Source organism: Prionailurus bengalensis, chromosome A3 (assembly GCF_016509475.1).
Source record: "Prionailurus bengalensis isolate Pbe53 chromosome A3, Fcat_Pben_1.1_paternal_pri, whole genome shotgun sequence".
NCBI lineage: Eukaryota > Metazoa > Chordata > Mammalia > Carnivora > Felidae > Prionailurus > Prionailurus bengalensis.
Window position 1 is genome coordinate 43,045,295 of NC_057354.1, and position 21,931 is coordinate 43,067,225.

Below are 21,931 nucleotides of genomic sequence, written 5' to 3' on the forward strand. Positions count from 1 at the left end.
TTGCTGAGTAATATTCCATTTTATGTGTATGCCACAATTTCTTTGTCCATTCATCCATCCATGGACACTTAGGTTGTTTCCATGTCTCGGCTGCTGTAAATAATGTTTCAGTGAACATGAGGGTGCATGTATCTTTTTGAATTAGCATTTTCGCTTTCTTTAGATAAATACCCAGAAGTGGAATTGCTGAATCATCTGGTAGTTCTATTTTTAATTTTTTGAGGAACTTCCATCCTGTTTGCCGTAGTGGCTGCACCAGTTTACATTCCCACCAGCAGTGCACAAGGGTTCCCTTTTTACAGCACTCGCGTGCCCAGTCTTTTAGATAATAGCCATTCTAACAGGAGTGAGGTGATACCTTATTGTGGTGTTGATTTGCATTTTCCTGAGGATTGACCATCATCAGATGCTTTTTAGATGAAAATCCCCATGGAGGACTTAAGGGAAGATGCTGGGAGTAGCGTCTGGCCACTGAGTGGAAAGATGGGAGTGGAAGTAAGGATGTTGGTTGCCTGTTTGTAGATAACCTTCATGGGGGACAGTCTGAACATGTTCCCAAGAAACCGTGTCCAAGTCTGTTTGTTTGAGAGAGAGCGCGCAGAGGGGAGAGAGGCAGAGAGAGAGAATCTTAAGCAAGCTCCACACTCAGCACGGAGCCCAATGCAGAGCTCAGTCCCATGACCCTGGGATCGTGATCTGAGCTGAAATCAAGAGTCTGATGTTCAACCGACTGAGCCACCCAGGTGCCCCAAACCATGTGCAAGTTTAAAGATGAGAACCACTCATCCACTTGAAACTTGAAGGCAGAGGTTCACAGACTTCTGAAATTTGACGTCAAGTTGTATTTATGTGTGCAAGCTGGACATTTTTATGGAAGAAACTGGTGGTATGGCTTTGTGTGGTTGGGCCCACATCGTGTTATAGGTATTTGAAGTATTGGCCAACATTTAGAAAATGGGAGCTTTCACATAAAACTCTGCATTTTTAGATTCTTTTGAAATAACTCGCAAGATCTGGCCACCCGGGACCCATGTTCCTGAGAGGGGACTACCTCCTTTTCGTGGGATGTGGGACCGCACTCAGCCACAGCCCCCACATTTTGTGGCCTCTCTGATGAATGCCAAATGTCTGTCCTTGTTTATCTTTGCCCTTGCACTGTTTTTCCTCACTCATTTATTTATTTTTTCATTTACTTGGACCCTTTGCATTTCTGTTTGTCGCCTCTCATCTGAACTTTTAATAGATGCTCAAAACAGTGTCTGATTTCAAAAGAGTCATTGAGGTTTTCAGCCTAAACTCTTCCCTGACAATCCAGGGTTGAAACTGGTCCTTAGCAGGAGAGGGGCACCACCCTGCCCAGGCCAGGGAACTGAGTTTCTTCCCCCTAAGGAATGTGGCTATGGTGCATGTCCAAGAGCGTGTTTATAAATGAGCAGGCTTATCGTTTGATGGCTACAATACACCAAAAGGTCTCCAGGAATTACTGAAACTCCTTTGTGTAATCTCTGCAAAAGTCCTGTTTGCAATACAAAACAGTTCATTATCTGCTCACATAAATAATGCAATAAATGAAATCAATGGCAATCTTTGGGAAATCCTTTCTTTATGGTCTTGAGAACCTGGCTTTGAATGGAAACGAATCAGAAAGAGAACACCACTGTCTGGCGGGGGCCCTCTATCTGAAGCCAGAGCCTAGAAGGCTAGTGATTTTTTGGGGAAGACTTTTTGCACTTGGGAAGGTTGGGTAAGTCACCCAACCTTTTTGCACTTGGGAAAATGGGTAAGGGCCATTTTCTGAACTGAAACTCCTAGAACATAGACACACGCCCTCGCAACCAGAGACATGCAGAATGGGAGGGGTTCTTAGAAGAAGGACCACTAGGCTGAGGACCAGGAAACAAGGACAGGTACATAAAATGTGAGCAAAAGGAATCAAGGAAAGCTGAATCTAGGTCTAAAGCGTGCTGTCTGACAAAGCACAGGCGGAAGACACATGGCATGGTGACCTCACGTATCTTAGGGTGGGACCAGTGCAGCGCTTACGATAGTATACAACTGCACCGTTCCCCCTATACCATGAGACGTCCCCGTGCTGGCCATCGGCCAGCCGCCCCAGTTCGTATTTGCACCCAAGTGAAAGAATGCAGTGCAGAGCTGGAAGGAGAGAAAATGACGGCCCAGAAACCCAGCAGAAGCCTCTCCTGACGACTCAGCACTTGGGAATGCAGATTTTAGTCTGAGGCTCACTTGGGTTTGAGGCCCGGCAATGCCTTGGGTCGGTGAAAGCATTTTATCTGTAAAATGGGGGCAATCACAGAACCCACGTCCTCACAGGGAGGGCAGGGTGAATGAGGTAATACATGGGAAAGAACTTCCCATGATGCCTTGGGGAACCTACAGAGGCACTAACTGCTCTCTTAGGCTGGCTTTCCCAGTCACCAACCCTGAGAACCTAGTTGAAGTGCAGTTAGTTCATTCGGGAGGGGTTCAGGTCATACAAGCAGGAGAGTGAGGAGCTAAAACAGGAAGGGAGAGGCCACTAACTCTGCTCACAAGCCATTGGGACTCAACCCCTCTGGGGACATCTTGGAGGTGACCTGGAACACGCCTCCGAGTTGTCCCACCTGAGCCCTGCCAGCACTGAGCACTTATCCATCTGCTGGCACGCGTCAGCTGCCGGGAGAGCCACAGGTGCCGGCTGAGGGAACCGTGAACCCCCAAGAGGATGTGGGCAGGCAAGGACACCTGCTACTGTTGCTGCTGTTGGCCTTCTGAGGCCTCTCCTGGAGAGGAAAGAGCGTGGGCTTTGGAGCCCCCCAGATCTGAGCGACATCCCAATGTTGCCTCTTACTAGATAATGGGACCCTCTTTGCCCCTCTGGGCCTTAGTTGCTCCATGTCTCAAAACAAAAACAATTTTCCAGTGCTGCCGAATGAATTTTGAGGATTCTGTGGGACTACGGCCAGAAAGAGGCAAGCACGTAGTGGGTGGAGAAAGTAAGGCCCGCAGGGCAAAGAGGGCCCCATATCTAGTAAGAGGCAATGTTGGGATGTCGCTCAGATCTGGGGGGTTCCAAAGCCCATGCTCTTTCCTCTCCAGGAGAGGCCTCAGAAGGCCGACAGCAGCGATGGTAGCAGGTGTCCCTGCCGGAACCACATCTGTTTGGTTCCATTTCTCCCACTTGCCCACAATCCTTGTTTCAGTTCCCAGACCCAGGGTGAGCCCTGCTGGCACCAGACGTTCTTTCCAGATGAGCAGGGGCTCCCTGACGTCCAAACTAGTGTTTGCCTCAAGGCGACTTCTGAGTGATGTGTTGTCCTACAGCAATTATCTCCCTAGCCATGTATTATCATGCCATTTCCCCCTTAGCTACAAGCTTTGTGAGTCTGTGGCTTTCATCAGATCCAGACGGGGAGGCATAAGTGGAATAAGATCCAGGAGGGAAAGCCCAACAGAAAGAATTTCTGACTCCTGCAGTTCACCTGGCAGCCCAGGGTCGGGAGTGTGGGCAGATTTAGGGGCTTTTGCTGAGTCAGAGGTGTAGGAGAGAGCTGCCTGAAAAAAAATGCAGGATTCCCCGTGAAATTTGAATTTCAGATAATCAATGAATAACCTCTTTGGTATGTCTGTCTCTTTTTTTTGTTTAAAGTTTATTTATTTTGAGAGGGAGAGGCAGAGGCAGAGAGGGAGGGAGAGAGAACCCCAAGCAGGCCCCATGCTGTCAGCATGAAGCCCGACACAGGGCTTCAGCCCATGAACCATGAGATCATTACTTGAGCTGAAACCAAGAGTCAGATGCTTAACCAGCTGAGCCACCCAGGCGCCCCCGGTACGTCTGTCTTATGAAATACTTGGGGATCGTACTTAGCCTATAAGTTTTTTTTTATTATTTATTTGAAATTCAAACCTAACTGAGCATTTTGTATTTTTATTTTCTAAATCTGGCTACCCTCATGATAAACCCTCAGGGCAGGGAAACAGGCGAGCAAGAGCTCCGTAAGCTGTGGTGCCGGCTGGAATCAGCTTCCACCTGGCGCCATGAGCGTTCTGGAACAAGAGTGGTGCCGGAGAGTTGGTCCCACCTTGAGAAGAGGGGATCGGGTTTTTCTACTTCAAGGTCCGAGGTCACTGGCTGCCCTCAGGCAGGGCCTGGGCCTTCTAACCTCCCAGGTGTCTCCAGGCGTGGTGGCTTCCATTGCTGAGACCCTGCTCTGGAGAGAGCCACCCCTGGAAGCATAAACAGCAGCACAAGCAGCTGGGGATGGGCATATCAGCAGGTCCACGGGCTCTGGACCTGCTACTCTGTCTTTTCTGTTGCAAACCTTAAAGAGTCTGTGTTGGAAAGTGTGTTTCCTTAGGGACCCCTCTGCCCCTCCCTGCCTTCCCTAAGGGGATTTGTGCTGTGGGGGTGGGGAGAGGTGCTGATCGGTCCTTATGGGACCCAGGGCTTTGAATACTCATGGGATCTGCAGGGCAATAGTCTGATCCTGTGGCAGTGTGGCCGCTCTGGTCCACACAAGTGATTAGCCCCTTCTGGTCTTTTAGGGGTATCTTGGCACCCACTTCTGGAGTCTGTGACGTGAACCTTTGCCCTGGTTGTAAGGTCTCCACTCATAGGGCCTCTTCTTTCTGACTCCAGGCTTTGGCTAGCCCATCAGCCCTCGCGGTATCTTCTGCCTTGTGCGCAGGCTCGTCTATCTAGCCGTTGTTCACAGTGCTGCACCACCGCCCCAAACGTTCTGAAAGTGCCTGTTCCTGTCATCTCTGGGTACGCCCAAGGAAGGAGGCCCTAGGTCTCAGACACCCTTTTCACAGCCAAGCTGGTATCCCAGATGTTACCCTCTAGAATCCAGCATGTCTGCCCACTTTGGGATTTGTGTCCCAGAGAGGGAAGACCAAGTCCCCTGCCCCTATTACCGACTTCCCAGACATTTTCTTCTCTCTTGTGGATAATGGAACAAGCTTTCTCCAGAAAGAGGCAGAAGAGATAAGCTGTCCCTTTCTTTTTTCTTCTTTCTAGGGGGAAATCCTCTCCCTTCCCGAGATGACATTGCTTTCCCCATCTCTCTGGGGCTGTAATAGCAGAGAGAGGCATATTCACAGCAGATTTACTCACTATAGCCAAATGGTGGAGGCAACCCAAATGTCCCTCAATGAATGAATGATGATAAAATTTGGTATATACTCACAATGGAATATTTTTCAACCTTAAAAAGAAAATCCTGACACATGACACAAAGTGGGTGAACCTTGAGGACATTATGCTAAATGGGAAAAGCCAGTCACAAAGAGACAAATGTAGGATTCCATTTACACGAGGTATCAAATTCAGAGAAACAGAAAGAATGGTGGTTTCCAGGGGCTGGGGTTGTGGGGAATGGGGGGGGGGTGCAGTTAGAATTTAATGCATATGAAGAAGTTCTGGAGATTGCTTACACAACTATATGGATAGACTTTACACTATGAAATGTACACTTAAAAATTATTAAGATGGTAAATTTTGTGTGATGAGTATTTTCTCACAGTTAAAAATAAAAATACAGGGCCGCCTGGGTGGCTCAGGCAGTTAAGTGTCTGACTCTTGGTTTTGGCTCAGGTCGAGGTCTCATGGTTTACAAGTTCGAGCCCTGCATTCGGCTCTGTGCTGGCAATGCAGAGCCTGCTTAGGATGGTCTCTCTCTCCATCTCTCTCTACCCTTTCTCTGCTTGCTCTCTCTGTCTCTCAAAATAAATACACAAGAAAATTTAAAAAAATAAAAATAAAAAAGATAAAAATAAGCCCCCAAAATCCATTACAAATTCAGATGTCTTGTCCACAGAGGGTAGCTAATACACTCAACCATTCCTTAGGTGACTTATTTTCTTAGCTCAGACCCCGGTCCTTTGCAGAGAACAAGGCTCCAAAGTATAGGAAATGTTTTCATGAAGCAAAGATGTAACCAGCAATGGTCCCAGTTAGAACTACCATCCAGACAGAGGCTATCCAGCACAGACAGGATATTCAGGGAGAGGGGGTTGAGAGCCTTAGTGACATGGACAAGAAAGAAGGAGTGTGGACAAGCTGGGGAGACAAGTGCCTTCTGCAAGAGATTGTTGCAGGGTGTTTTGACTGCAGGCACAGTGATCTTAGCCTACGTCTATAAAACCTACGTCTAAACCACCGGGGCTAGAAGTTTTGGAGAATTCAGATTTTTTTTTTAATTTTAGAAAGGCAATATGGTGCTGGTTCTGTGTGTTATAGAACATTCCTGGTAGAGTCTGGCTCAGTATGCTGTAAACAAACCCATTAATATTCTTGTGGTGAAATGTATAAATATTCACACTAAGAGGGATAATAAAGACTATAAATAGCTTTATGTTGGTCCAGGCCAGGTTTTGCTGCCAATTCCTTTTTTTTTTTTTAAACAAAACAATCTTCTGGTTTTCAGAGCTTTTTGGACCTGAAAATGGCAGAAAAGGGATGACAAACCTGTATGAATTTTGTACCACCAAAAAGGCATAAGTTAACATAGACACACAATGTTGGGAGGGATCAGAACGATTAGGTCCAGCTAATCAACATTCTGACTTTATACACATGAAATGGAAGTGACTTGACCAAGGTCACACACCCAAGTTCATGGGCAGAGCTGAGATGAGACTCAGGTCTCCTACCCTCAATCCAGCACACCCCAGAGGGCTCTAGGAGACCTACACTGACCTTTCAAGTCTGGAGCCTGTGAAGACAGTCGTACCTCTCCTTTACAGTTCCTGAAGAGGTGACCTCTTGCTTCTGGGAACGTTCCCCCTCATCACTGAGGTTTTCTCTGACAGGCACACAGAAATCTTTGTCCTACATGTTCACAGGCTTGACTCAAGGCCTGTAACAGATGGTGCTCAGTAAACTTCTGAGGAATCCTTGCATTTATTTGGGTATTCATTGCATGCATCAGGAGAAAGATTTACAATTAAAGGGTCATGTGTAAGACAGCCACCAAGCAGCAGAGGAATCTTGTTTGCCATTGTAGAATTGGAGTTAATGGAGTTAAGGGCAAGGAAGGCAAATATTGCTTTTATTTGTGAGTGGTAAGCATTAATAGTCATTGAAAAATGATTTTTTTCCACCTCTGATGCCTAGCTGTGGGGCTAATCCTGCCCCAGGCCTCTGGGTGGAATGAGAATGCTTCTGTACCTTGCATTGTACTCGGTGCATGGAAGGTATACCACAAACACTTGTTGAACGAGTGGGTGAATGAGTGAATGAACATTGGGGGTATGTTAGTCAGAAATCGCACAATCCCAACTTAAATTGCATTAAACAAAAGTGAGAAATATTGCCTGATACCACTGAAAAGTCCAGAAGTAGGTGCCTTCAGGCACAGCTAGATCCAGGTTTGCAAATGAGTACTGGGACTCTGTCTCTTTCCTTCTCACAGATATGCTTTCCTACATGTTGCTTCCTTCCTAGGCAGGTTCTCAGATACGGGTGATGGCAGAGGTCATCACCAGCAGTTTTGTATTCCTATCCTACCAACTGAGCTTGGGCTGGGCTAGAGAATGCACCCGTCTCAGAACCATTTGCAGTGGCCAAAATGATATATGAGTTTCACTGTCTAGGCCTGAACATGGTTGCCCCCTGACACCAGGGTATTGGGAAGATAGAGACTGAGGTTTGGAAAAGAGTGAATGCCCACAGGGAAGTAGAGGTGCTGGTCCCAGAATTAGAGACAGCCTGTGCTGAACAGAGGTAGACAATCGGTAACCCCTTATAGGGGCAGTTGCCAGAGGCTCTTTCCATGGGATTTGAAGGACACACAAGCTCATGTTTTAGGAGTTAGTGCTCACTCATCATCAGGGAACTACAACTCAAAACTACAATGAGATATCACCTCACACCTGTCAGAATGGCTAAAACCAACAATGCAGGAAACAACAGGTGTCGGCGAGGGTACAAAGAAAGGAGAACCCTCTTATACTGTTGGTGGGAATGCAAACTGGTGCAGCCACTCTGGAGAACAGTATGGAGGTTCTGCAAAAAGTTAAAAGTAGTACTACCTTATGATCCAGCAATTGCGCTACTGGGTATTTACCCAAAGGATACAAAAATACTGATTCGAAAGGAAATGCACACCCCAATGTTCATTATCAATAATAGCCAAATTATGGAAAGAGCCCAAATATCCATCGACTGATGAATGGATAAAGAAGATGTGGTGTTTATATACGATGGAATATTACTCAGCCATCAAAAAGAATGAAATCTTGCCATTTACAATGACACGGATATAGCTATGGTGTATTATGCTAAGCGAAGTCAGCCAGTCAGAGAAAGACAGATATGATTTCACTCATATGTGGGATTTAAGAAATGAAACAGGGGCACCTGGGTGGCTCAGTCAGTTGAGTGTCTGACTTCAGCTTAGGTCATGGTGTCATGGTTCGTGGGTTCAAGCTCCATGTTGGGCTCTGTGCTGACAGCTTGGAGACTTGCAGCCTGCTTCAGATTCTGTCTCCAGCTCTCTCTGCCCCTCCCCAGCTTGTGCTTCGCCTCTCTGTCTCTAAAATAAACAAACATTAAAAAAAAAAAAGAAATGAAACAGATGAACATAGCAAGGGAAAAAAGAGGCAAACGAGAAAGCAATCTATAAAGAACAAACTGAGGGTTGCTGGAGGGGAGGTGGAAGGGGTGGATGAAATAGATGATGGAGATTAAGGAGACCTCTTGTAGTGATGAGCACTAGGTGTTGTATGGAAGTGATGAATCACTATGTTGTACACCTGCAACTAATATTACAGTGTATTTTAACTAGCTGGAATTTAAATAAAAACTTAAAAACAAACAAGAAGATAGTGCTTAGTGCAATAGAAATCCACTTGATCATATAACCATAGAGATCTGTGTAATAATAGGCTTGGGAAGTCGTGATGTAATACAACCCCATTGAATTGGCTGTCCTGCAGCAGTCCTTACTCTCTTCCAGACAGAGTACTGCACGTTTGACATTCAGTTAACTCATCTGATCTGCACAGCCACCTTGTGGTTGGGTGACATTCATTATGCTCACCTTACAGATGAGGAAATCAAGTCTTTGGTTCAGAAATCCTCTCAAGTCTCCCAGCTAGTAAGTGAAGGGGCAGATATTTGCACCCACTTATCTCTGACTCCCTATATTGGGCGTTTCTTCTGCCCATCTGCATTGCCTGGGGCTTCTGTCTCTCAGATCTGCTTTTGTCCATGTTGCTTCCTTTTCAGGCAGGCTCTCCATATGTGGTGGCAAAGAGGGCCGCCAACAGGCTTAGAGCCCATCAACTGAGCCATCCTCACAGAGAAAGCATTCATAGGTGCTCCAGCATGTAGTCTGAGAAGGTGAGGTGTGTCCATGGGCCAATCCCATGACACTGTGGTGAGCATGGTAGGACCTGGAAAGTAATTCCTGAGTTGACGGTACAAAGTGGAGCCCTAGGTCTTGAGGCCATGAGCGTCCATCCAAAAAGGGAGGCAACCTTACAGTGTCTCCTCAGAACTTTAATGGCTAAGAGGGAGAGAGCCCCGCAGGGTCAGACTTCATTGTCCAAGGAATATTACCACCCTTCTTTTTATTCTTTGTGAATGACTGGGAGGCAGAGGCAGACTGGTTCATTTGAAGAGAGAAGATGTAGCTTGGAAGAGCAGGGCAGAAGTATATAGAGCCAGGAGTGGTATTTGACAAACAACATTTTCTTGGATCCTGATGGTGAGAAGTGTCTACTGTCCTCATTCCTTTCTGGTCCAATCCATTGTCTCCCCATCCACACACTGCAGGCCAAAGGCCTCTGTAGGGACAATCCTGAGATTATTCTAACCCTCATTCTCTTGCCTTCTCTTGGTGCTACAAGGCTGCAGTGTTTTGAGGCCGTAGGGATGGACCTTAATTTTTCCATAAATCTGCTTAGTTTAGGAATGATTTTTATTCTCCGTATCTTTGAGGCTTTGAGCACAAAGTAAAGCAGCATAATTTAAATAGTGTGTGTGTACTCTGAGCACATGAATTTAAGTTCTAAAGAAAAATTAGAAAGAAAATGAGGGCATTGAGCAGACGAAGCATATATGGTGACTAGGAGGGGAGAGAGGTTTTATCCATGCTAATTTCTCTATGTGGCCATTTGGTTTAGCTCAAAGCTTCCCAGCAGGCTGAGTAAAAAGAGAAATATGTTTACAAATTCTGTTTCTTCATCAAGGTAGAAATATACCAGATTTGAAAGGTATACTTTTTTCTTCACATTAAAAAAACATTCACCACGGGGGGCATTTTCTAGAACAAAATGTGGGTAGCAGCATTTTCAACAATGTTACTGCCTATGCAGATTTCTGTCCCATATCCCTTCAATAAAACGTGAGAGCAAAACATACAGCTTAGGTAGTATTAACATCTCAGTTCCCAGGGTTCCTGGGTGGCTCAGTCGGTTAAGTGTCTGACTCTTGGTTTTGGCTCAGGTCATGATCTTACAGTCTGTGAGTTTGAGCCCCACTCAGACTCCATGCTGACAGTGCACAGCCTGCTTGGGCTGCCCCTCTCCTGCCGGGTCTCTCTCTCTCTCTCTTGAAAATAAATAAATAAACTTAAAAAATTAAAAAAAAAAAAACCCCTCAGTTCCCTAGAGTAGGCAGTGTCACATATGCCCAAATATAAAGCAAACACATGGGGCGCCTGGGTGGCTCAGTTGGCTAAGCGGCTGACTTCGGCTCAGGTCATGATCTTGAGGTCTATGAGTTCGAGCCCCATGTCGGGCTCTGTGCTGACAGCTCAGAGCCTGGAGCCTGTTTCAGATTCTGTGTCTCCCTCTCTCTGACCCTCCCCCATTCATGCTCTGTCTCTCTCTGTCTCAAAAATAAATAAACGTTAAAAAAAAAAAAAGCAAACACAAAAATAAGATAATCTCTCATTTGCTCAACAAGAAGACCCCTCCCCACCCCCGAATGGTTTTTTTTGCCATTTGAATATACGAACTCATAGGGATGTAGATAAAACAGTTTACTTACACCTTTTCATTTCATAATTTAATTATATACATTTAAAATCACATATTATGCAAAGTAATATATTTAGAAATATTACACTTTTCCATTTAGATTTCAAAGAAACTATCGTATTCTAACTATATTCATGTATGGTCCACACCTATGTCTCTATCACTGGGGTCACTCCCTGAGTCATCTTACTTGGGCTCCAGAGAATAATGAACTTCCCTTCCAGCTAATGGTTGTTGAGATGTTCACTTTTTGAATTCGTGTACAATGATGTCCCCACCAGAAATTGTATCCCAAGCTCCCAGTTCCAATTTGTATGACATTAGAGCAGTACTCTCCCCCCCACCACCACTCCATTAATCTGATGGGGCACTTGTGATTGCCTCCTTACAAAGACTTATTGTATAGATTTTTAAAATGATCTTTAAAGGATGCCAAACATTTGCAACTAGAAGGTCATTCCTTTGGGAATCATGATTAAATTCCATTGACCCTTTTACTCCTTATTTAAACAGGCAAGTGACTTTCTGAGTCTTTAAAACCAGACTTGGTTAAAGTCATTTCCTGCCAATGTATCCTCCCCAAACAGTACTTTGTGGTTCAAGATGGTGTCATTGAGAGAACACCTTGTAATATAAGACTCTTTCATGGGGCGGGACCATGTTAAGGCATCTGCGGTAGTATTGTCATAGGGTGGTCAAGTGATTGATCTGACCATAATGTAGCCCACCCTGAATCCCACCCAGGAGCTGCCTGGGGACTTAGAAGGAGTGCTCCTCTGGGAAACAGAGCCAACCATATTGTGCTAGGTGCAGGATGTTGAGCAGGCCACTGAAATTCTGGGGCCTTGGTTTTCTTAGAGTGAAATGAGGGTTTTAGGCTGGATCAGACAGAGGTTTGAAGGGGACCTAAGCGGGGGGGGGGGGGCATAGGGATGGCGCCACATATCCAGGGTAGGCTCTAGTGCCCTCCCCTCGTTCGAAAGTCAATAGAGTAATTCTGCTTTGATCTATTTTATATAAAGGGATTCCAGGTAAAATTTCCTTTGAAGTGAAGATCCCTTTTTTTAATTAAAAAAAAAAAAGGAGTAGGCCGCTATTGAGGTCTGTCCGCTCTGAAGTTCTCTGACTTCAAAGCCATCAGGGGTCATAGTTAAATCTTCCTATCGATGGCTAATGAGGATTTGATGTGCCTGGGGAAGGGGGACAGACACTGCCTGCTAGTTGGTGAGCATCAGCCATCTGGAAACATGGACATTAGACAACCCACTGTAAAGTCCCATTTAGTTGAAATCCCATCATCCTAGAAAACCTGCTCATAACTTTATGAGAAAAAAGCAAATAACAGAGAAACAGTGGTTCTCAAACTTGGCAGTATATTGGACTTACCTGAGAGTTTTTACAAGTTCCAATGTCCGGCCCACGGCCTGTGCTGATTAAGTCCAATGGTAGAGGAGGGACCCAAGCATGGGTTGTGTCTCTCAGCATGAGCCTAATGTGTGGTAAAGTTTAAGAATACACGGCATTGGTATAGTCGCTGTGGAAAACTGTGCAGTGGTCCTCCAAAGATGAAACTTAGAATTAGCATATAATCCAGCGATTCCACTCAATCCAAAAGAATTGAAAGCAGGATCTTGAAGAGATATTTGCCCACCTATGTTGATAGCTGCATTATTCCCAATAGCCAAAAGTAGAAGCAAGCCAAATGTCCACTGATGGGCGAGTGAATAAACAAGATGTGATGTATCCATACAGTGGAATATTATTCATTCTTAAAAAAGATGATGATTCTGGGGTGCCTGGGTGGCTCAGTCGGTTAAGCGTCCAACTCTTGGTTTCAGCTCAGGTCTTGATTTCAGGGTTCATGAGTTCAAGCCCCATGTCAGGCTCACACTGCTGACAGTGTGGAGCCTACTTGGGATTCTCTCCCTCTTTCCCTTTATGCTCCCCCCCACCCACACACACACACACCCTGCCTCTCTCTCTCTCTCTCTCTCTCTCTCAAAATAAATAAATGAACTTAAAGAAAAAAACTCTGACCCGTGCATGATACAACATGGTTGAACCTTGAAGACATCATGCTAAGTGAAATAAGCCAGCCACAAAAAGACAAATACTGATGATTCTACTTATATGAGCAATCTGGAGTAGCCAATTCTAAATTTGACTTAGTTTTCAGTTTTGCAAGATGAAAAGACTTCTGGAGGTTGGTTGCACAGCAGTGTGAATATACTCAACACCACCTAACTAGACACTTAAGAATAGTTAAGACATAAATTTCCTGCTATGTGTATTTTGCCACAATTCAATATAAAATGTAAAAAAGGTGGCGGGGGAATAGCATCATGTAATTCCCTGCCACTCAAAGTGTGATCTGTGGGCCCCCAGATTGGGCATCTTCTTGAGAGCTGGTTAGGAATGCAGCACCTCGGGTCACACCCCAGACCTGTTGCATCAGAACCCCCATTTTTAGACAAGACTTCCCCATCCCCACCACAGGTGGTCTGTGTGCACATTAAACTTTGAGAAGCGCTACTTGTGATGGCCCGATCCTTTGACTAGTTTGAAAGACGTGGTGGACACGGGCCTTTGCTACCCAGTATCCACCACCTCTCCCTACTTGTTCCAGAACCTGGCATTCTCTGAGCTGCCTTATTTATGTTCAGGGGGCTGACCTCATCCACACCTCCACACAGATCACTCCCCTGGCCAGTGACTGGCTTACAGGCAGACATGTTGTCTGGTTCTGGCCAATGAAACTAAGTCAAGTTCTACTGAAGAGGTTCTGGAGACACTTAAGAAGAAATGGTCTGTCCTTCCTTTGGAAGTTTCCATGTCAGGACAGGATCCACACAAATTCTGTATGCACCTTGGGACCTTGGAGGCTGCTAGTCTGGTTATTGACATGGCCACTAACAGACAAAATCCTGGGGTCCACTTCACCAATGGATTTCTGATTATGTGAGATTAGAAAAGTATTTCTTGGGGCGCCTGGGTGGCTCAGTCAGTTAAGCGTCTGACTTCAGCTCAGGTCACGATCTCGCGGTCCGTGAGTTCGAGCCCCACGTCGGGCTCTCGGCTGACGGCTTGGAGCCTGGAACCTGCTTCCGATTCTGTGTCTCCCTCTCTCTCTGCCCCTCCCCCGTTCATGCTCTGTCTCTCTTTCTGTCTCAAAAATAAATAAACGTTAAAAAAAAGAAAAGTGTTTCTTGTTTAAGACCATTTGAGTCAGGGTTTTCTATTACTTTTAGCCAAGGGTTTCTCATCCTTGAAACTATTGACATTTGGGGTTGGATAATTCTTTGTTGTGGGAGGTCTGTTGTGTGCATTACGGGACGTTCGGCGGTGCCCTGACTTCTACACATTAGATGGCAATAGCACTACCCTCTCCCTCAGCTTTGACACCCCAGAGTGTCTCCAGACGGATTGCCAAATGTTTGGGGTTTAGAGGGGGAAACAATTTGCACCCAGTTAAGAACCACTGTCGCAGATAAAAACATCCTAATGAATGTGAGGGCCTTCTATTTAGTGGGTCCTCAGGAGGATCAAAATCGCTGCTGCCTATGCCCCAGAGTGTTTCAAGGATCAAAGTGAGATGAGGTGTGTGAGAAAAGCAAATACACACAAGGTGTTCTAATCATTACCTGTCTTTGATGCTGCTGCTGCATTGATAGCAATGTTGTAGTTTCCATTTATTCTTTTAATGGGCAGAACTGTTTAACTTACCAGATGGCCAACGTGGATAGTGAATGGAATTTTCCCTGGGCAAACCTGGTGAGCCCCGCCAGAACTCTCTGGGGCTCTTCCTCCTGCTTAGAAACTCTGATCTCCTATAGCCCAGACCTGAGCTGGACCCCTGATCCCGACTCATCATCCAAGGATGGGGGCTGTAGAGCTCACCCTTTAATGCATTTGCACCGATTAAGAGAGATCTTCATATTGAGCTGCCGAAGAGATCGATGCCCTCCACATAATAGTGTATTCCCAGCTTACACATCTGTGTATTTGAGGCCCACAGCGTCAGGGGCCCCTGGACAACCAGTCTTGGCTCCTGCTATCCTTCCTCGAACCCACCACACATCAAGGCCTCTGTCCTTAGGAGTCCCCTGGCTGTTACAATCAGTGCCTTCGGATTCATCGCTTCTTAGAGAATTTGTGTCTCTAAAGTGTCACAAATGTCTCCTGGAGCAGGAAGGCTTACAAGGGGAGCTGGACGTTAAATGTGGGGAATTGGGAGCATAAGAACAGGCAAGGGACCAGTGCTGGAAGTGCTTGCAAACAGTGGATGGATCCGTCACTTAGGTCACTGAGCACTTACTGCATACGAGGCACTGGGGCTGGGACTGGGGTGGGCAGCAAAGGACATTAGGAGGTAGCCGTGGCCCTCACAATCTACTGAGGACCATGTGGTGGACACTGGTATGCTCTCCTGACCTTGTCCCGTATCGTGGTAGGGGACGACTACCCCCACTAACATGGCAGCTACCCCAATTTTGTGCCCCACCCCCACCCCTGCAGCCTATGTGCTTTGTAGGTCACTGACTTGCCTTCTGAACCAGAGGAAGGACACACATCAGGGCTTGGCATGTGACAGTTTGGACTGGAGAAGGCATCCATTGGCAGCTTCGAGGGAAAAACAGTTTTCCTTTGGGGGAGGGGGTCGCATCTTGCAAAAGGGACACCAGGTCCAGCTACAGCCCGATTATTTCCAAAAAGGAGTCAAGCTGAGGACTGAGCCGACATATAAAGGAAAGCTGAGCCAAGAGATTTTCAGGGAACTCAAGCTGAAGGCTTGTGATGCACCTCTGGGCTTTTAGGTGGCATATGTTAATAAAACCTTCTTACTGTGCAAGCCAGTTTGAATTGGATTTTTCTGTTACTTGAATTATGAACTGTCCAAACTGACCCAGAGTTTAGTACCAAGAAAGGGATACTACAATAACTAAACCTCAAAAGTGGCTCAGCCAAGAAGACATATTCTCACAGAGAGCAGCAGGGTGTCTCTACCCAGAACTAGAAAGACGGTGATTGCGGTTTAGCAAAATGGCTGCTTATTCCTGTTTTACCCTGTGATAGAGACCCTATGTGTAGGGAGATGTGACATTTGGAGATCTGGAGGGAAATACTCAGGATGTTGGCTACCTCTGGCAGTCTTTGTTAAGGTCCTAGAAGACTCCAATTTAGAAGGAGCGGGTGCCCATTTGAAAATGGGGAGGGATAAAAACCCAGCTTTGCTGAGAGAGGGTCTTTCTGCCAGTGGCCTGCAATCCAAAGTGACTGGACTTCGATAAGCAAGCTCCACTGGGTCGGCAAAGCTAATGTATTGAGCTAAAGTTAGAACACAGGCAGCAAGTAGGGTGACTTAACAAAAGATTGGGGCCCTGGAAAAGCAGTGCCCCCAGTTCTCAGGTCTCTATGGAGCATCTGATCTTAGATACATCTAGCTTGATGACAGGGACAACTCACTGTGAACATGCAGCTAGGATATATCTGGGGGGCAGGAGCAGACTTGGGGTACCTTCACATCAGAGGTAAAGGAAGATGCCACGAATCTGAGGAGCAGGGCAGTGGGCAAGACACAGAGCCCAGTTGCCAGTTCAAGGATTCTGACCTGAAACAAAATCCAGCTTGAACTACTGGCCCATGGACTTGAATAGAAGAAACCCAGTAAATTCTTTAGGGTACTGACTTGCCAAAGCAAGTGGCCAACTAATGCCTGAAATTGCCCATTCCTCGGGGCAATCCCCGAACCTGTACCCACAAGAAGTGTGTTGTTAAAGCAGTGATACTCCTCCAAAGACATCAACCCTATGCCCACTCAGAATTTAGCAAGGCAGATACACCTGAACCCAGAACTGGGGGCAACTATCTCTGCCAACTGAGGAACTTGCTTTACCATCATGGCAAGGAATTCCCCCAATATTTCCTCAATATTGTATATACTATAGGGCAATGACATCTGAATGTGTTTCCCATTGTCCCCTTCTTCAAATGGAGAATTGCCCTTCTGGAAAATTTTATTGCAGATACACTGGGTTTTTTTTTTCCCCCTAGCACTATGTTGATGGTAGTGAATTTCAGAATTTAGTTTATAGGTTACCATCCCATGAGTTGTTACTTCCAGACATGATGGAGATTATGATGCATCTTCCAGAAAATACAAACTTGAATCTGAATCCAGTAACTAGATGAGTCATAGGGCTTCACCCTTTGAGGGAGGAGGTGAGTCTACGTTTGCCCAGTGTGGGTTTTTCTGATGACAATGTAAGGGAATGAGAATGTACCGATGTTGGGGCACCAAAGGGGTGGACTATAGTGGGATATTATGGTTACTATTTAACACTCATCCCCCCCCACCCTGGGTAATAATCCTAATTTATCCTAATAAATAATAAATAAATAAATTATCCTAATAATCCTAATATATCCTATTACCCTCTCTGGGTAATAATCTTAATTTTGTTCAGGTAAACTTTGCTTGATCTCACAGCTTGTATGGTTCAGAGAAAGCTAACTCCACTCCAAATCTAGGACTAGGGCATATGGCCAACACTAAGCTCACACTGGTGGCCCTGTGTAGACCTTCAAGACTGGATGGGCTCTGCTTGGAACTCCTCAGAGATACGTTCTCTCTGTTTCCTTTTTCTTCTGGGGTGGAGTGTTGAGGAATGTGAATCCTAAAGTAGCCATTTCACTGCTATGAGGGAAACTAATCAAGACTGAAACCAAAACAGGGAGAAAAAGTTGAAAGAATCAGAGAAAATGGAGCTGTGGCCCCAATTGCACCATCCCTGTCCTTATCCTTGGGCTTTTGAGTTCTATAATATTTTCTTTAATATTTGATCCAGCTTAAGAGATTTCTGTTACTTGCCACCAAACAACCGACTATTACAGAGTGTGATAAAACTGTTGGTGGTGGAGAAGGTAGGTTAATTAGCTAAGAGAAGCAATGTTTTTTTTTCTTTAAGACAACTTTATTGAGATATCCTGGACTTACAGAAATTGTTTATATTAAGGTGTACAGGGGCATCTGGGTGTCTCAGTCTGTTAAGAGTCTGACTCTTGATCTCGGCTCAGGTCATGATCTCATGGTTCATGAGATTGAACCCCGCGTCAGGCTCTGTGCTAACAGCGTGGAGCCTAGTTAAGATTCTTTCTCTCCCTCCCTCTCTGCCTCTCCCCTGCTTGCCACCCCCACTCTGCAAAATAAGTAAACATTAAAAAAAAACACTCCAGGAAAAAGTTTTTTTAAAAGGTGTATAATTTGATCAATGTATATACATGGTGCAAAGATCACCACGATCAAGCTAAACAACTTTTCCATCAGTTCCATATAGGTGTCCTTCTCTGTGTGTGTGTGTATGGTGAGATTTAACTTAAGATCTATCCTCTTAGAAATTTGCAAGTATACAATACATTATCGGTAACCATTATTACCATGCTGTATATTAGCTGCCCACAATTTATTCATCCCACATAACTAAACATTTGCACCTATGACCTGCATATCCCCATTGCCCCAACTGCAACCCTAGTCTCAAAAAGCAATGTTCCTTTAAGCACTTAGGGAGGGAAGAGGAGGAGAGGAGAACCTGTTGCAGTTCTTAGCATTAAACACAGTCTTTTGGTGGAATTTGCTGAACTCATCCACAGCCATCATAACACATCTCTCATTCCATCCAGGTGGCAATGGATGTGTTGAGGCCTTCAGTGCAGGGCACTGCCCCTGCTATCTGAAAGTCCCCAATAACTATTGGGTGCTGGAAGGAAGCCTGCCATCATATGTTGTCCCCATCCCTCGGCAGGGCAGTCCCCCATTGTCCCCTCTCGCTGTGAGCAGCCGGCCACCTTCTAACTGTGTTCCTCCCACTGCTGTTACAGAAGATGAATCACATGTCTCCCAGGCTGAGAGCCTTCCTCTCTGAACCCATCGGAGAAAAGGATGTTGCCTGGGTGGACGGGATCAGCCATGAGCTTGCAATCAATTTGGTCACCAAAGGTTTCAACAAGGTAATTCATTGTTTTTCCTATTTCCCCAACTTCTCTCCCCAATGTCTCTTCCCCTAGTCCTGCCAGATGGCAGCTGCCGCTCTGTGTCCCTGCAAGGCGCCATCAGAGAGGAAAGCTGCCACTTGGCAGGGTGCCACAGTCTTCAGTGCTGCTGACCCCTCATGCTTGGGCAGCCTCGAGGGCCAGCAGATGATGGGCAAATTGAATGGCTTTGGCTCAGAGCAGCTGGGCCAGGCATGATTCACTGGGTGTTCCAACACCCAGAGGTCAACAGAAGTGAGCCGGCCGCCCGAGCCTGGGGCTGAGCTGTCAGGACGGATGATTTGGACACACTTCCATCTCCATGAAGAGACTCGCGGGGTCTCACTTGCCCCACCAGGGCACCACCCTGACAGCGGCAGGTGGAGTAACAGCAGACTGGGGGCTACACCAGAGTAAGATACGAGCTTCCAAGATGTCTGTCGCTCACAACCCACGAATGGCCTCAAGAGCATCCAGTGGAATCTGAACATTCTTTTTCTATGTAATGATTTGGTTTTAGGGTGCTGGTAAAGCTGCTTGGAACTTTAGGGGAGAATAGGAGACAATCCCAAGAGAACCCAAAGAAAGTGAGCACAGGCAGAGGCAAATGGGAATTCACGCAGAACATTGCACACTCAGTGGAGAGATTTCACACACAGTTATTGCTGTTCGTTTCCTTCAGTTTTTTTTAATGTTTATTTATTTTTGAGAGAGACTGAGAGAGGCAAGAGTGTGAGCGTGGAGGGACAGAGAGAGAGGGAGACACAGAATCCTGAGCAGGCTCCAGGCTCTGAGCTGTCAGCACAGAGCCTGACATGGGGCTCAAACTCACAGACCACAAGATCATGACCTGAGCCAAAATCAGACACTTAACCAACTGAGCCACCCGGGAGCCCCCATTCCCTTAGTTTTTAATGTCAGTCTGCACCACTACGCAGGAAGATGTTACAGAAACACCCAAAGAGGCTGGGAACTGTGGCGTGCACAACTGATAATCAGCGTGGTGTGCCTTCAGTGGGCAATGCACGGCTGCTCCCAGGGGGCATCTGAACTACTGGGCCTGTGGTTTTCTGGTTAACACCTTGCCTGCACCAGCTGCTAAATATTCTGAATATCTACCAATCTAACATCCAACAGGTGATATTGTTAGGAAGCTGGAGATCCGGGACTGAGGTAGATTTGATTCTTTCCTCCAGGATAAAAGATGGGACCAAGCAGGTAGTGAAGTAAGCAAACCTGCTAGGGAAACAGTTTCCATGGAAAATTCCTCTTTAAAAGAAATGATTGTCGCTTTTTCTTTTCTATTGTGGTGTGCCTGCATTGATAGGAAGGGTTCAGCTCAGTGAATTTTTACATATATATGCTCATGGCCCCCCCCCCACCCCAGATCCAGTGATTGGACACCTCCGGAATGCCATATGATTCCCTTGTGTCTCTCCCTGGCTTGTGTCATCCCCCCACTCTCAGAGGTAACCATTATTCCGGCTTCTAACACCTTCGATTTAATGTTTTTTGCTGTTGTTTGGACATACTCGGCATTTAAAAAAATATTTTTATTTACATATAGCAAATGTCACCTTTTTTAGTACACAGTTCTGCAAGGTTTGACAAATGCATGCAGTCATGAAGCCACTACCACAATCGAGACCTAGGACAATCCCATCACTCCCAAATGTCCCCCTGTGCTTTCATATCCCCCACCCTCAGCCCCTAGCAACCACTGATTTGTTTCCTATCCCTTTAGTTTTACCTTTTCCAGCCTGTGTTTCCAGCCTAACTGACCAGTTGGCATATTTAAGATAAACGAACGAATCAGGGCGCCTGGGTGTCTCAATCAGTTAAGCGTCTGACTCCGGCTCAGGTCGTGATCTCACGGTTTGTGAGTTTGAGCCCCGCTTCAGGCTCTGTGCTGACAGCTCGGAGCCTGGAGCTTGCTTCAGATTCCGTGTCTCCCTCTCTCTCTCTCTCTTTGCCCCTCTCCAACTCATGCTCTCTCTCTCTCTCAAAAATGAATAAATGTTTAAAAAAATTTAAACATTAAAAAAAAAGATAAGGGAATGAATGTATAATGGGAAATTTTCAGGCATCCTGGAACCTGTTACACAGATGAAGGGCTGTAGGGAAGAAGGAACTGTTTGGCTGTGTATGACCAGGCCCCTCTTGTGTTCACAACCTCCTGGTGAGCACGGAGATCAGCACACTACTTCCAGGCCCTACTCATTCCCAGGGTCGCTGATTCCAAGCACTGACACAGGGGATTTCGCCTTTCGCCTTTGCTTCGAGCCCCTCACTCACCTGCAGATGGGAGGAGGGCCTCTATGTCCACTTTACAGAGGAGAAGACAGAGGCTCCAGGGAGTTAATGCCTTGATCAGGGGCCCAAATGAGGGGGAGAATGGCCATGGATTGTATCGTCACAAACCACGCAGGAGGATCAGGGTCCAAGTGGCTACTGCAGCATGAAGGGGGCTTCCACTGGGATTTGGTGATGAGACACCAGGGCTGGAGCCTGGCTGGCTGTGCGAAAGGATCCACGAGACACTTTGTAGGTGAACAAGTGCTTCTGGGTGAGGACCGGTCGGTGGTTAGGGCCAGCAGTAAGAGCATGGTCCAGGGAAGGGGTCTCAGATTTAGCAGATAAAAATGCAGGCTCCTATAGATTTTTAAAGCTTTTCTTTTTAGGGCACTTCTGGGTTCACGCAAAATTGAGCAGAAGATGCAGAGATTTCCCACGTACCCCCTGCCCCCACACGTGTATAGCCTCTCTCATTAGCCACACCGCCACCAGAGTGGTGTGTTTGTAACCATTGCAGAAATGACACTGGCAAGTCATAATCACCCAGGCTCCACAGTTTACATTAGGGTTCACTTGCAGAGTTTCTCTGGGTTTGGACACATGCGTAATGACACATATA

The 21,931-nt window shown here is 46.1% G+C and overlaps 1 protein-coding gene across 1 annotated transcript in view; it reads left to right on the forward strand.

The window, feature by feature from the left end:
- The window catches only part of BANF2 (BANF family member 2), a 40,085-nt gene that overhangs the window by 8,171 nt on the left and 9,983 nt on the right, over positions 1-21,931 (forward strand). Inside the window, exon 2 of the mRNA XM_043602943.1 lies at positions 18,868-18,996. Coding sequence (XP_043458878.1) covers positions 18,871-18,996 — 126 coding nt within the window. The 5' untranslated portion in view covers positions 18,868-18,870. The remainder of the gene's footprint in view (positions 1-18,867; positions 18,997-21,931) is intronic.